Below are 15,527 nucleotides of genomic sequence, written 5' to 3' on the forward strand. Positions count from 1 at the left end.
ATCACTGTACAACCAATGACTTTATAAAAATCGTTGTGTACGAAACGACAGCTGTCACGTGATTTTTTCTTATAGCAATACACATGCTGATACGGGGCTTCACTAGTTGTGCTTTGATACACCCACTGAGAGTCCTTTATCGTTTGACCCATCACAAATGAAAGTCAAAGTGCTACAGCTGCCTGACCACTCTTTATCAACTGTCTCTCAGTCAAATGTGCTGAAAAGAAGCATCATATGGCATATTTTTTTTACTTAAGTAATGATACATATGCTGCATATTTATATTGTGCACATATGTGAAACCCAAGGGTTAAGGTGGGCTGGAAAGATCTGGAACAGCATTCAGTACTAATTTCAAACAACAATTACATAAACTGTTCCTACACAGTAAACATTTAAATCAGATATTGAATCTATAAATCACGTTTTCTTGCTTGTTTTTCTGAAGCTTCTTGGAAAACAAGCTGGCACATACAAATGTTGTGTTATTTACAACCAGGCATTTTAGTGCAACATAAACTGGTTCGTTTGCAAAACTTTGATAAAGCTTGGAGTGAGCCATAATGATGGACTGGCTAAATCTAGAGGTTAGTAGACATTTTTTCATCTTAATGATAATGGTTAGATTGACTCACTAATTTCCACCTTTTATAGCAGCTTTATAGAAGGGATTGGAAAATCAGCTATTTAACCCACATAATATATTTGATCCTTGTTAGTATGGGGTCAGAACGATGCCACCTTGAAATGAAACCAAAAAAAATATTGAAACTGAAAAAAAAAATTGTAACTGAAATAAATGTACTGAAAAATCTTGTATTGAAACTGAAAAAAATTGATAGTGAAAAGCAATTAATTGAAACTGTAATTTTTTTGTTTTCGCTTACAACTTTTTTTCCAGTTTCAATCTATCTTTTTTTCAGCTTCAATCCATTTTTCAGCTTCCATCCATTTTTTCAATTTCAATCCATTTTTCAGTTTAATTAACTTGTAACATCCATTACAAAGTTGTTCAGTTAAGGTAGTTAGCTAATTGTCTGCTGGATGCAAATTATATGCAAATTACCGTAAAGACTCAGCAGAAACCCGCCTTTAGTCCCCTCCCCCACTGGCCAAAACAGCGACACATGATTAAAACAGTCATTGATTAAACTGAAAAACAGATAGAAAAAAGCAAAAAAAAAACAATTGTGAAAGTAAAAAGGGAAAATAACTGCAAATGTAAAACAACAGAAGTAAAACACAAATTTGTGTTCATTAAATGTCAGCCTTTCCTTTTTCAGTTTAATTTTTCTTCAATCTCAATATTTTTCTATACCAATGTTTTCTTTTCAGTTTCCTTGCTCTTAATTAATTGGTTACCGTTGCAGTTCCCACCTCCCACCAGTAGTTGGAGATCCAACCCAGTCCGGCTTGGCTGCTGAACTGTCCGCCAGACATTTATGTCTTCATGCTACAATCCCACCCCCTCAAAGACACCAATTCTTAAGTGAGACAAACATAAGATGCCTTTGCCCGTGCAAGTGTTTAACTTTCAGGTGAGTTTAAAATGCTGTTTAAAATGTTTTTTGTTTTTTTTTGTAGCAAAGACTGCTGGAAACTCTGCCACCTTAGCTAGCGTTTAGCAGGCTAGCTTTGAATTTGTAGTTACGGTTGTCGTGGTTAAAAATCACAATTACAGACCACTTACGCAGTAGTTGTTTATTGTGTTTAATAGGCATGTACTAGGCACCATAAGTGTGTAAAACACAATCCACTTATCTCTTTTACATGTTAAAAGACTTACAGCGAAGGAACAGCTAATGTGTAAGACATCTAGAGGTAATTTCTGATTAGTGCAATGCCATATGCCGAAATGAGGAGTGGCCCTTAAAATGTCACGAAGCATCTTAAAATGCACATTCCCTGAAGCCCTTCTACGTAAAACTGATATGAAGCTTTATGAAGTGGAGCAGAACTCAAGGATTACAGTTGACTGAAGGCCTCGGTTAGCTAACAACATTTACAGCGCTGGTGTTAACGCACCTAAATGATAAAACGACGCGTGACTCTCGCGGTTGGCTTTTAAAGTGAGCCACAGACATGGCAAGTTTCAGTCTTTGTATAACACAGCACTTGGAGTACACTAAAGAACCAGTTGTGTTTATGGTCGTAGCCTTAAGCTAACGGAAGTATACCTAATATCCTGTTGTTGGCAGCTTGTCATGCTCGTTCGCTCCGGATAGCAGTTACTAGCACCATAAGTAGACAACACAATTATTACATATGTAAGAAGTATCCGTTGTCAAGAATAGCTTAATTTCAACGTCAATAAACTCCAGTATATACCATCTTTCAGTGTATCACTTTGCTAGCGCCAAGCTAATGTTAAATGCCTGTTGTTTACATCAGGAACCCGTCCATCCTAAGCATGATATTTGTGTCTCGTTCTCTGCCAGGCCCATGTAAGCTTGTTTATGGCAATGGAAAAAACCACAAAACCACAACACAAATCATTTGCTATTCATAACTCATAATGTTGAACTGGGTATTTCAAAATCTTCAGTTAATAAGTCAGGATTTCTAGAAAATGGCACAATTGTAAGAAAATAGCTTAAAATTTCAATTTGAGTATCTCAAATTTTTCAGTCACTAAGTTGAGGTTTAGAGTTAGCTCTGTCAATCAGGAAGCTATATGAAGGTACATTATTTCTTTGCTTACCGGAAAGAGAATGCATCAGCTGTCCAACAGCTGGACATGAATACATTGTTTCAATAGCTTTTATGCAGTTATCTTTGTGAGCTGAAGCTCAATAATAAAAACCTTTTATTGAGCCATAGCCAAACCACTGATGTGCAATGACGTGCTGTAATGTTGTAATGCTCAAAGCTTGTAAAATCAAGTTAAGCTCAGCAAGGGTTTGAGCTGTCACTTGAGAAAGCGTCATGCCAAAAACAAAAGAAAACAGTTTACATTTGAGAAAAATAGTTGTTGGTGCTCTCGAAGCAGGAGATGGATATACAACATCATCAGTGTTTTCGAGTGTTAAAAAGTGAGAAATACCATCAAGTAATTCAAAGTTGGCTACAAAGTTCAGAACAAGAATAGTGAGGTAGGAAGCCAAAGATTTAAAAGACTCTGGAAAGAAAATGATTGTCTAACAATACCAGTGAATGATTTAGCCAAGTCCGGAATTGTAGTCTCAAAGAAGACAATCAGTAGAACACTCCAAAGAAATGAACTTTAAGGTTGCAGACCAAGAAAAATGTCACTTCTACAGACGAAACATCTTCAAGCCAGATTGAATTTTGCTCAACAAAAACTATGCATACTGGAAGCTAGGGGTTGTTGGGATACTAGGATTTTATACTTGATGTTGATACGCAGGAAATTACTTGATCCTCAGTACCATTTTGGTTGCCACAGGGGAGATTTTGACCCCACCCTGCAACAACAAAATTAATCGCAAACAAGTCAAAATCTTGACTTGTTAAATCTCAACTAATTTTCTCTGACTGGCCTGCACAAATTTTTGACTTTAATATCACTGAAAATCTGCTGGAGGCACTTAAGAGAATTGCCATTGAACAATGGTCTGGGATTGCTTGGGAGGTGTGTTGAAAACAAATCACTGCAGGCTGTTATCCAGCAAAAAGGATTCACATTTAGCTGTTAAGATCAGAGAGTTGTAAAGTTTGGCCCTACTGTTTTCATATTTCATCATATTTCTGTGTGCAAAGTCAAATACTCTAAGCAGCCAAAGTAAAACTAAGATGTTTGGAAATGTTGACAACAGCACTTCAGGTTATTTAAAAAAAAGAAGAAGAAAGAAACTCATAGGGAGACTAATAATTGTCCTGTTCTGTAATATAATTTGACAAGCATAAAATTGTAGTTTTGCAAAAACGGTGTGTTTCCCAAAGAGTTACTAGCCAAAATTTGGCTTATTTTGGAATGCTGCTTGGACAACAGATGTGTCTGGCATAAAAACTACCTACAGGAGATGAACATTGTGTGAAAGTCATGTCCTCAAGAAATGGGAATAAATCCAGTAAAGACCTGATACAGGATTTGAGAGATACAGAGATGCTGCATTTCAGTGTGTGGTATTTGATTCGACCAAAGTTGTTATAATTATGAATGCAGAAGGTCAGATTTTCAACCATGCAAGACCTTTTTAGAAAACATAAGATTGGCGAAAAATGTAGCTGTAACTGAAAAATGTACACTTACAAACTGGACTGGTCATACAACATGCAACACCTGTATAAAAAAGGCCAAAGCAGACTGTATTTCCACAGGAGGCTTTCCTCGGTTGTTGCCGGTGTACTCTTCTATATTGTGGTGTGCTGGGGGAGCAGCACAGCAAAGACGGACTCATCCAGGCTGGACAAACTAATAAGGAAGGCTGGCTCTGTGGTCGGCATGAAGCTGGACACTCTGGTGACAGTGGCAGAGAAGAGGACACTAAAAACACTGCTAGACATTATGGACAGTGTTGGGCATCTTCTGCATGGTCATAAATAACCAAAGGAGTCTGCTCAGCGTCAGCTAGCTTCTCCCCATGTCTAGGACTTAAAAACTCCTTTTTCCCACACGCCATCAAACTGTTTAACTCCTCGTTGGGGGCAGGAAAACAGGAGGACAAAGGAGGGCGGGGACAAATAAGCAGTAGTGTTTGCACAAATAAACACTAAATAACAACTAATCACTGTTCAATAGACTGACAATAGTCGAAATACTGTGCAATAGGCGTTTTGGCTGCTACATTGCTTATGTTTATATATATTTTATTCATTCTTATGTTTATATTCTTTTTTCCCTTTAATTTTTATTCTAATTTTTTTTACTATTCAAATTTCTTTCAGTTTAATAATCCGAGTGATTAATAAAGTTCTATTTATCTATCTTACTGCCAATGCAGTAAAATCATACCTTAGTCCAGTGATCTACCTTGGCACTTGTGCAGGTGAAGCCAAAGGGAAGATGTGCTTCATCATATTTTCTAATCTTTGGCTTAGAATGAAGTTGGTTTGGAAACATATTCAGCGATGCTTCATCTCCTGCTTTGCGTTTGTGTGGGCGCCCCGTGCTAGCAGTGTCCAAGCGGTTTTTGGTTTCTTTCCCCCTTTCATACTGCGCCCCCCCCCCCTGCAATGGCGGGCCCCGCACTTTGGGAAGCTCCGCCTTAGTCATTCCACTGTGTTTTCCTGTCATGTAGGGGTTGTCCTCTCCAAAGCTCAACATTATTAAAGTGTGGTATCATCTTGACAGAGAATGGAACAAAAGACTGCTGCCATCCAAGAAAAGCTTATGTTTGCATATGTTTCAATAAATCACTGCGCCTGTTTTGCATTTTCAACATAAAGGCATAAAAGCATTAAGGAATAGGGCGGGGGCTGTGCCCACTTATTCTACTGAACATATTGCGTATCCATTATAGGACATTGTTTCCTGTACAGTTACTCCGACATAGTAAACTACCAGTACGAGTTTAAGCACCAGTGAACTACTGATGAAAAGCCCTTTGAAGAGAGGGCTTCCTGATGTAAATTACGCATTATCTAGTCCCAAGATCAGGTCTGTTGTTGAATCTAACAAAACTATGTATGTGATCTATTTCTAAGGGGTCTGTGGAGCCCATGCAGATTGATGCAGATCCCCAGGAGGACCAGCAGAATGCTCCAGACACCAACTATATTGTGGAGAACCCCACACTGGTATTGTCTCACAAACTGTTACATATATCCCAATATCTCTTATTTTATTTGTAATGTTTAATGTGACGCAGATTCCTGCTGCTAATTGATTCTTGTTTCTGTTAACTGTTCTGGGTGTGAATGAACGAAAGTTAGCTAAAATCCTTGTACATGCGGAGCTATATCATCCACTGATGAAAGTGTTACCTGACTGTTTAATCGAAGCAGTTCTGACATGTTTTTGAACAGATGTTTCACTCCTTGTCTGTGCAGGATCTGGAGCAGTATGCGACCAGTTATAGTGGATTAATGCGCATTGAGAGACTGCAGTTCATTGCTGAGCACTGCCCTCAGCTCCGAGTGGAGGCCCTGAAGATGGCGCTCACCTTTGTTCAGAGGACCTTCAATGTTGACACTTACGAAGAGATTCACCGCAAACTCACAGAGGCCACACGGTATTCTTTCTAGTCCTCTCCCAGCAATTGGGTGCTTCCTTTTGGACAGAGCTGCTTTTTTTTTTTTTAACAAGACATTTCCCAATTCCTTAAATCCTTAAATCCTGCGTTGTAGCAAAGAACAGCATGATTCAAACAGTACAAACAAAAACTTAGGTGGTGTATATCACATGTGCTTCATTATGGATAAGCAAAACCGCATTGCTGCATTTAAAATTAGGCTTGGAAAGTCTTAACTCCCAGCCTCCAAATTGTTCAATTTCTAGATTTGTAAATATTTGTGTGATTTTTTTTTTTTTTTTTTTTTTTTTTTTTCTTTCTTTTTCTTTCTTTCTCCTGGGCTCCACCTATAGGGAAGTGCAGGGTGTGCCAGACACAGTTCCTGAAGGAGGGGTTGTTCCCCCTCCCCTGGACTCAGCTTGGGCTGAATCGACCAGAAAAAAGGCTCTGCTTAAACTGGAGAAACTAGATACGGATCTTAAGAACTACAAGGGCAACTCCATCAAAGAGAGCATCAGGTGTGGTTGCAAAAGCATTACTGTTAATCTAAAGTTTAAGCTTAAGACCAACTGAACATTGAATAAGATCAGTAATCCAGCTAAGAAGCAGAAGGAGAGGTGCTGTCTCAGTCTTTTTTGCTGGAACAATAATAAATATATACAAAACTAGTGAGGGTCAAAGTTTTTTGATGAGCAGATTGGTCATTTTCAGATAACATTGTTTTTGTGGATGTCTGCCGTCTCCTCACCTTCCATCCCTTCTCCCCAGGAGAGGCCATGATGACCTGGGGGACCATTATCTGGACTGTGGTGACCTCAGTAATGCTCTGAAGTGCTACTCTCGAGCCAGAGACTACTGCACCAGTGCTAAGCATGTCATTAACATGTGTCTGAATGTCATCAAGGTACAGCAGGAAGGAAGCACAGTGCTCTGCTGCTGCAGTCACTGTTTCCATTGACACAATTGTCCAGGGATTATTAGCCTTATCACAATTCTTATTACAATTGAGAGATGAAGTTTATATTGAACTTAGAAACCTGGTTCTGGCAAAACTCTGCACATCAGAAAAGTATATGAGTATTTGCCCAAGATGTTTCACTTTACTGAAATCTGTGTGCACGTCAGCACTTCCAGACTTTCTCCCAGCTATAGTACCCAGTACACAGACCTATACGTACTGGGAACTATATAACTTAGACTGAATTGTGCCAAGACACTTTCAGTGTCACTGTAGTTTTCTACAGATAGCACTTCAGCCAATTAACAGAATTCGAAAACCTGGAAAAGTTGTTACACACAACAGAATCTTTTGGGTTATTTTTGCTTGTTTGTTTGTTTTTTACAGACATTGAGTTGTCTGATTAAGCACGTGAGTAAACAAAGTCTTTGTGACTTAAATTGTGCGTTCACAGGTTAGTGTTTACCTCCAGAACTGGTCGCACGTGCTGAGCTACGTCAATAAGGCAGAGTCCACACCAGAAATTGCAGAGGTGAGCACAGTTTACATACTTCAGCATCTCTTTTATTTTATATATTGTGTCCAGCCTTTTATGAAGAGTAATAAAATATTTATAGTAAATTTCTTCTTTTTGCTCTCCTCCCCCCCTAAAAGCAAAGAGGAGAGCGAGATAGTCAAAATCAAGCTGTCCTCACCAAATTAAAGTGTGCTGCAGGTGAGTGTGTGTGTGTGTGTGTGAGTGATTTTTGAAGAGGTTGCTTTCTGTTAACCAAGATTGGTCTTGTATTTATAAAGTTTGGAAAAATGTGACCTGATTTCCAGTATATTGTTCATCTTGCTTGTTGGTACATCAGGATTGGCCGAGTTGGCCTCTCGAAAATACAAGCCAGCTGCCAAGTGCTTCCTGCAGGCTTCCTTTGACCACTGTGACTGTCCAGAGGTGAGCTCGTACATGAAAACTGAAGATGTAACATGCAACATTGCACTGGGTGTTGCACTAAAGCATTAGCATCTCAGATTTTAAAAAAAGGAATATCACCCACATGTCTTCTATCCTCTTTCATTTGTAACCATGTATTAGTAACTTACATGGTTACATGTACACCTCAACCAGTGTGTTTGGATCCTAAAAATGTAGGACATAATATGAGCATCTATGCATGAGTCTAATTGCTGGGAGAAATATCATTATGTGTATTCCCTGCAGCTACTGTCGCCCAGTAATGTAGCTGTGTATGGGGGCTTGTGTGCTTTGGCCACGTTTGACAGACAGGAGCTTCAGCGCAACGTCATCTCCAGCAGGTAGGCTGGTGTACAAATATTTCTTGGATAGAAATCAGTTCTAGTGATGGACAGCAATCCATGCTAATACTTTGTATCTGTTTTTTTTCTTCCTAGCTCCTTTAAGTTATTTTTAGAGTTGGAACCTCAAATTCGTGACATTATCTTCAAGTTCTACGAGTCTAAATATGCATCCTGTCTCAAGCTACTGGATGAAATGAAGGTTAGCGCATGAAAGGTTTTTAAACTAACAAAAAACTGGCCATTGTTTGGGTCCTGGGCCACATCTGGTCCTTTAGTTGTCCCTTACTGGCCCTTAAGAGGTCAGTGGGTTAGAATTCAAATGTATAAAGGTATACATCATGCAAGTTCTGGTAGCACAAATTACTGTGCTTAAGGATTGAATTTTGAGTCTCCATTGCAAAACTAAACATTCAGAGAAATACAAGAACTTCACTCACTAGAAATGGAAAGCTGAACCTTTGCTAGCAGGTAGTGTTGTTATGTCTGACACTGAAGCCCTGAGGCCCGTGTAGAGCCGAGGAAGCCTGTGTCATGACCCGTATCTTTCCTCAGAATATCACTTGACCAAAGATAAACGAGGCCCTGTTTGAGCTGATGAAAAGACACGGGAAGTACATTTTTGTATGAACTGGATCTGAGGTGATTCTGAGGATCATAATGAGCTTGGAAGGAGATTGTAAGCACATTATGGAGCCACCAAAAAGGCAAAAAATATCAGCAGTTTGGGAGCATTTTGATATGCTATCGCTCAATAATAACAGATCTTCTCACAGATGGTTAGAGGTGTATGTGTGTATATTATACAGCACTTCATATAGCTATTCTACAACTGACACATCATTACGTTTGCATATCCACTGGTATGTGGTCCACATCTATTATCACAGCAGGGCTGCTGTACATCGAATGACCAGCAGATGTCAGTACTTCCAAATAAGCAGTTGAATGGTGTGATCTGCCTGTAGGCAAATAACTGTCCAGAAAGGTTCAACAGACTGAAAGGGCTTCATCACACTATCACTACAAACACACAACACTAACTCATTCTCTGAATTTATCAAAGTGTGTTTGGAAGAATATGAGAATGGGCCCCTCTCCAAGATAGACTGAGGACAGTGCAGGAAATCTGGAGCTGTGGTTGAAAAACAAAGCAGACCCTAGTTCTGGACGAGAGCTATGATATTTATGCAACTCAGTTACTCAGTTTTGTTAATTAACTTTAAAATGAACTTGGAGCTGAAAATAATTTGAGTTTTGCACTGTATAAAACAACAGGATGTGTTGTGTATATCAGTGCTAAAAATTAACCATGTTGTTGATGAGGAACTGTAGCTCATGAGGTGAAGCAGGTCATCTAAACGTGCTACTAATCCTGTAATCACTGGTTGCTTCTGTCTGCATACCACAGGGGTGTCAAACTCAAATACACAGTGGGCCAAAATTCAAAATGGAACAAAGTCGCGGGCTAACGTTAATATTTATTGAAAAAAAAAATCTTCCTCCAGATATAAGAATGAATCTTTTCTTATGGACTCAAACACGTTTTGCTGAAAAACTGAATATGGAACAAGCAAAGCTTAATACTAAACAATATATATATTAGCTGTATAATACCAGTAGGCCAGCTCTAATAGTAATTTGGTATGGCTTCGCGGGCCAAATGTAATTAGGCTGCGGGCCAAATTTGGCCCGCGGGCCAGAGTTTGACACCTAGGGCATACCAGATATCTTTGAACAGGATAGGGCTGTGCGATATGACCAAAATCGTATATTCCGATATAAAACATCTATCGTCCCGATAACGATATAAATCACAAAAAATTTAATATTTTCTGTAAATTCTGTGAATCTCGGGTAGGTGAAGTGTTTCCAGCTGGGCGTCGTGTACCTGGAGTTGAGTGTTTTAACCGATGCATGAAACTACACATTTTTAGACATAAGTTGTAACGGCCGCCGTTTTCTTTGTGAGTATTTATTACACGGCGTGCTGCGGGGAAAGCCTGTTCTAACGTTTGAGTCTAAGGTTTATTCTTTAGCACCTGACGACTCTTTCTTTTTTCTTTTTTTTTTTTTGCTTCTCATCCGTCAATACTCTGCATACTTTCTCACATGATTCAGTTTATTTTGAAAATTCTCAACAGGATCTTGAGCTTTATTGTGAAAGGTTTATGTGGAAAATAAACAAGCAGACACGCGATGCTGTTACCGTCGTTGTTGCTAACGACAACCCATTAAAAACAGGCGCTTGTCCGTCCGTAGTGTGGTTATATTAAATATAAGAGAAAGAGAGATCTTTAAGAAATTAATATAGCCACTACAGTGACCATCAAAACGATGAAAAAAATATTGCCGTAAACAGTTTATTTTGCGACACCACGAAACAAACGATAGCGTAAAATGAAACGATAGACGTTTTTATATCGTCATCCGATATATGTCGTTATATCGAACAGCCCTAGAACAGGATATTAACCCCCAGGTCGCTCTCCGATGCATCTATTGCACGGTGAATGTTAGAAAGCACTTGAGTGGGTGAATGAGGCATGTGTCATAAAGCGCTTTGAGTACTCAGGTAGGGTAGAAAACTGCTAAGAACCAGTCCATTTCAAATAGTTAACTTTATCAGGGTAAGAGCACTGAGTCACAGACATGTAACACATGGTGATGTAGGCCACTACACAGCTATCAGCTGGCTTTGCCTGTTCAAAGTACTAAAGGGTAGGAACCTAAGAACCAAAATTGAGTCTTCTAAAGAGAGAGGTGAGTATATTTCAGAGCTCTGATGCAGAATGGAAGGCTCAGACATTGTACCTGACTTTAATACATTTGTTCAAGACCAAAAAGAAAAGAGAAACATAAATTAATAGTGACCAGAACTGAGTTCAGCTTGTTGATGTGGCCTCCTCACTTTCTAATGTGGCCAGTAGAGAAAATGAACTGCCCACCCCTGAAGTAACACTACACATGCGTCAAAGGAGAGTGTGTGCTCCCGCTGTTGCATAATATGAGCGCGCGCACACACACAGAAAGTGCAGTATATGATTGTGCTGTTTCTTGCAGGATAACCTCCTGTTGGACATGTACCTGGCACCACATGTCAAGACACTGTACAGCCAGATCAGAAACAGAGCCCTGATTCAGGTGAGACATACTGCATACACACTGACCGTGCACAGGATAATCAAGTTGCTGCTGATTCTTTGGGGGGGGGACAAAACAGGGTGTATAAATAGTAGCCGTGGCAGGATGAAGCCCCTCCATAAGATAGATCTGCCCCCTGCATTGGTGTAGTGCTGCCACCTTTATCCGATAGTAACACATTACATCCTACCATCACTGGCTTCAAAAAAACAAAGCAAAGACAAGGGAATGTGTATATTTGAGACAACAAATAGTCACATAAAATATTAGGTATTTGAAAGTTTTACTAGTTTCACTTGTCTGTCATAATGACTGTCACTGTTAATGGATTTACGCAGTTTCTGAATATCTAAGTACTGGATGAATCTTAGGGAGAATCTGTTTCATCTGCAGTTATTGTGACTTGATGGTGGCAGTGTTGTCTCACAGTTTGATTGCCTAAATCCAGTCAGCAGTACTGTGCTGTGCGTGTTTGGCTTGTGGTAACACGATGGCACTGCAGCTGCTGACAGGTCTAGTGAAGTGTTGTGATCTGTAAATGAAGATGATAGTGTTGGTTACAAGGAAGCATCTCATATACATGTAATACTGTTTAACATGCACAGGCATTTCTGAGAAAGATGATTGACCAAACTAATGTAATCACTATAAATCTTTGTACTTTGTACTAACTTTTTCAAGTGTCATGTTTTTGAGCACTGATATTTTTCTTGTGTGTGGGTTTTCTGTTTTCTCCTCCTCCCAGTATTTCAGCCCCTACGTGTCAGCAGACATGACCAAGATGGCTCAGGCGTTCAACACAACAGTAACAGCTCTGGAGGACGAGCTCACCCAGCTCATACTGGAGGGTCTCATTAATGCACGTATCGACTCCCACAGCAAGGTGAAAACGCTGCACACATCAAACCGTTGCCACAGGTACTTTGTTGTTTGAACCCTGACAAACTGGGACTCTGACCTGCTCGTAGATTCTGTATGCGAGGGATGTCGACCAAAGGAGCACCACATTTGAGAAGTCTCTTCATATGGGCAAAGAGTTCCAGAGACGAGCCAAAGCCATGATTCTCCGTGCTGCTGTGCTGCGCAACCAGATTCACGTCAAGGTAGAGACATTTTCTTCTCTTCACATTGTAGTGAATAACTTTTTTTTTTCTTTTTCAGTTGTTCATAATGTTCTTTGTGTTGCGATAGAGGTTATTATCAAGTCTGACTACAGTAAATTTCGTGTGATTTGGTGATGAGCTTCTTTTTAATGGCATATCTAAAATGTATTTGATTGTAAATTAATGAACGGTACAGATTACAGTATTAATATTAACAGAGGGGGGTTTCTAAAATTGGATTGGGTGACTCAGGAGGAGAAACCAGTTATCTACTGGCATGATACATAGTGCGGGTAGAGTGCTACTGACTTTAACTAAGGATAGAGGTGGTTGGTGAATGAATACTTAATTCCACTGACACGCCTTCCACAATGGAATCACTGAGGTAGTTAAACAACTCCTTAATGGCAGGGAACCTGGGGCGGATGGGACTTGCTCTGAGTTCGTCAAGGCCCTTGGAGTATCCTTGTAGTGGGTGCTTCAGGAGTACGGGGTATCTGGCTCATTGCCACCAGCCATTCGGTTCCTCGACCACATTTGCAAGAACTTGGTCAACATTGCTGGCAGTAACTAAGACTAGCTCCTGATGGTTGTTGGACTCGGGGTTTTAATATTCTGATAAGATTTTTAAAGTCTTCTTTCTTTTTTGAACCTCACCTGTTATTCAATGTTACAGAGTTTATAGCTATGCTGTTGAACAAGAGTAGTGCCTTACTTGTTTCCTCCTGTTCTCAGTCTCCACCCAGAGAAGGCAGCCAGGGTGAACTCACACCAGCCAACAGTCAGACCAGGATGAGCACCAACATGTGAGGAAGAAGTGAACAGCTGTAGCGCAAAGGGGAAGGTTCACTGTTCTGCAACACACACCACCCCACCCACCGTCTGTGAGCTGAACGCAGAAACGAGATGAAACATAAAGACAGATAAAAACCACTTCTCTTCTTCTGTCAGGTGACAGGGAGCAAACTTTTTGTTTGTCTGACATGGAGATTCAGATGAAAATGTGTTTTGAATGAAAGCTCAGCACTTAGGCTGTAAGTTACTGGTAGGAGATGCACTTTGCCCTGCTTACACTTTGAGACCTCATTAATAGAAAGTTTTAAAATAAAAAAAAACACCTATCCAAACCCATCTAATCTCTGTTTATTTGTGCCCCTTTCTGTTTTTATCAAAGAATTATCCAACCAACAGCTATTTGTTTTCCACCAGTACTGTGCTGGTGAGGACACAGTTGTCCCTTGTCTTTTGGGCTTTTTTTGGGGTGGGTGGGTAAACCTGGTACGTGGGAATATATTTATGTTGGTTTTTACTGCTATTTCAATGACAGTATATGAGCTCTGAAATTCAGCTTGAATTAGCTTGAGACAGTCTGCTGAAACGAAGTGAAAAAATAAAACAAAAATACAACTTTGGTTCCTGTTTTTTCTAATTTGCACACCAGTTTTATCTGAATTTTTTTCAGAATTTAGTCTCTTAAGAACTAATTGCCATATGTCCTTGGGCTTCATTGACAGATGGAGCTGGCGATCGTCTACATAGCAATGAAAATATATGCTATGTTTTCTAATAGTACTGCCTAAGTGAAACCAAATTGGTCCTAGCATAGAACCCTGTGAAGCTCCACAATTAGTTTTGTGTGTGAAGAGGACTCTGTTTACATGAACAAATTATATTCTGTTAGGTATGGTTCAAATGACTGCAGTTCTGTACCTTTAACTCCCATGGCATGCTCTGATCTCTGTAATAAAATAATACTGTCAACAGTATTCAGTGTTGTACTGAGGTCTACAAGGACGAGCACTGTCAGAGGCCACATGAAGATCTTTTGTAACTTTCACTAATGACGTTTCTGTTCTGTGATGAGTTCTGAAACCTGACTGAAACTCTTTGAATAAACCATTCCTCTGCAGATGATCAGTTAGCTGTTTTACCACTTCTCTTTCAAGAATTAGAGATAGAAGGAAGGTTGGAGATTGGCCTACAGTTAGCTAAGACTAAGGTTATAGCCATGGTCTTTTAAGCAATGGTCTAAATAATGCCACCTTAAATACCTGTAGCATGCAGCCCATTAATAAGAAATGGACTCTGCAGTGAAGCCACACCAACCCTGACTTCACAATCCAAGTTAATGTAAACATTAGTGAAAGTTGTAACACAGGTCTGCAAAAAACATTTTTCTGCTGCATGGGATAGTTTTTGTAAATTCTGGGGTTTTTTTTTTTAGAGTGCTGAATTCAAAAAAGATATCCATTTCCCTCCATCACGTACACTTTTTTTTTTTTTTTGCAAAACATGAGTTTACATTAAAAAAAGCACAACAGCAATGAAGCAAGTCAATATTTGATTACAATTAACTATGCATAATTTTTCTGACATTCCTTACCTTTCACTATGAGCAAAATAAACCTGTTGGCACACGATCATCTGAGCTCCTCACAGCACCAAACCCACTGTGTGCAAATGTACTGTTTATAGGTTGGGGAAACCTGCAGTCAGCTGAGACTGTAGAAGTCACTTGGATGAGTGACGAAAACGCTGCGTCCAGATGAACCAACCTTTTGGGATTTACTTACCTGCATGATTGAGCATGCATCCACACATAGAGCACAGGGCACACATCAGGAATACCTGTTCAGTCAATCAAATGAATTAATCAACTTGATGCTTCATTCAGTGCGTGGCTCTGTAGCCCGCAGATGTGTTAAATGATGTAAATGCAAGCGTTTCACCCACATTTGCGACAACACTCCTAATACAGCAGCAACAGTGATGATGACTCTGGCACAATTAAATGCACTCGGAGTCTGTTTACACACTGCGAAGAGCAAAGAGGCAGCCAATAAAAATGTACATGGGCCATTAAACTCCTAGCCACAGACCTGA

At 39.7% G+C, this 15,527-nt stretch overlaps 1 protein-coding gene across 1 annotated transcript; it reads left to right on the forward strand.

Annotated features, from left to right (window-relative positions):
* The first annotated feature begins 1,384 nt into the window (after positions 1-1,384).
* gps1 (G protein pathway suppressor 1) lies at positions 1,385-14,553 on the forward strand. Its single transcript, XM_082530251.1, has 14 exons — positions 1,385-1,541; positions 5,611-5,703; positions 5,956-6,137; positions 6,491-6,655; positions 6,906-7,041; positions 7,550-7,627; positions 7,750-7,810; positions 7,950-8,035; positions 8,303-8,397; positions 8,494-8,599; positions 11,461-11,541; positions 12,287-12,424; positions 12,510-12,644; positions 13,380-14,553. The coding sequence occupies exons 1-14, from the start codon at positions 1,509-1,511 to the stop codon at positions 13,452-13,454; spliced, it is 1,464 nt and encodes a 487-aa protein (XP_082386377.1). The 5' UTR covers positions 1,385-1,508; the 3' UTR covers positions 13,455-14,553.
* Positions 14,554-15,527: the final 974 nt, after the last annotated feature.

The sequence above is a fragment of the Aulonocara stuartgranti genome (genome assembly GCF_965226115.1).
Source record: "Aulonocara stuartgranti genome assembly, chromosome: 4".
Taxonomy (NCBI): domain Eukaryota; kingdom Metazoa; phylum Chordata; class Actinopteri; order Cichliformes; family Cichlidae; genus Aulonocara; species Aulonocara stuartgranti.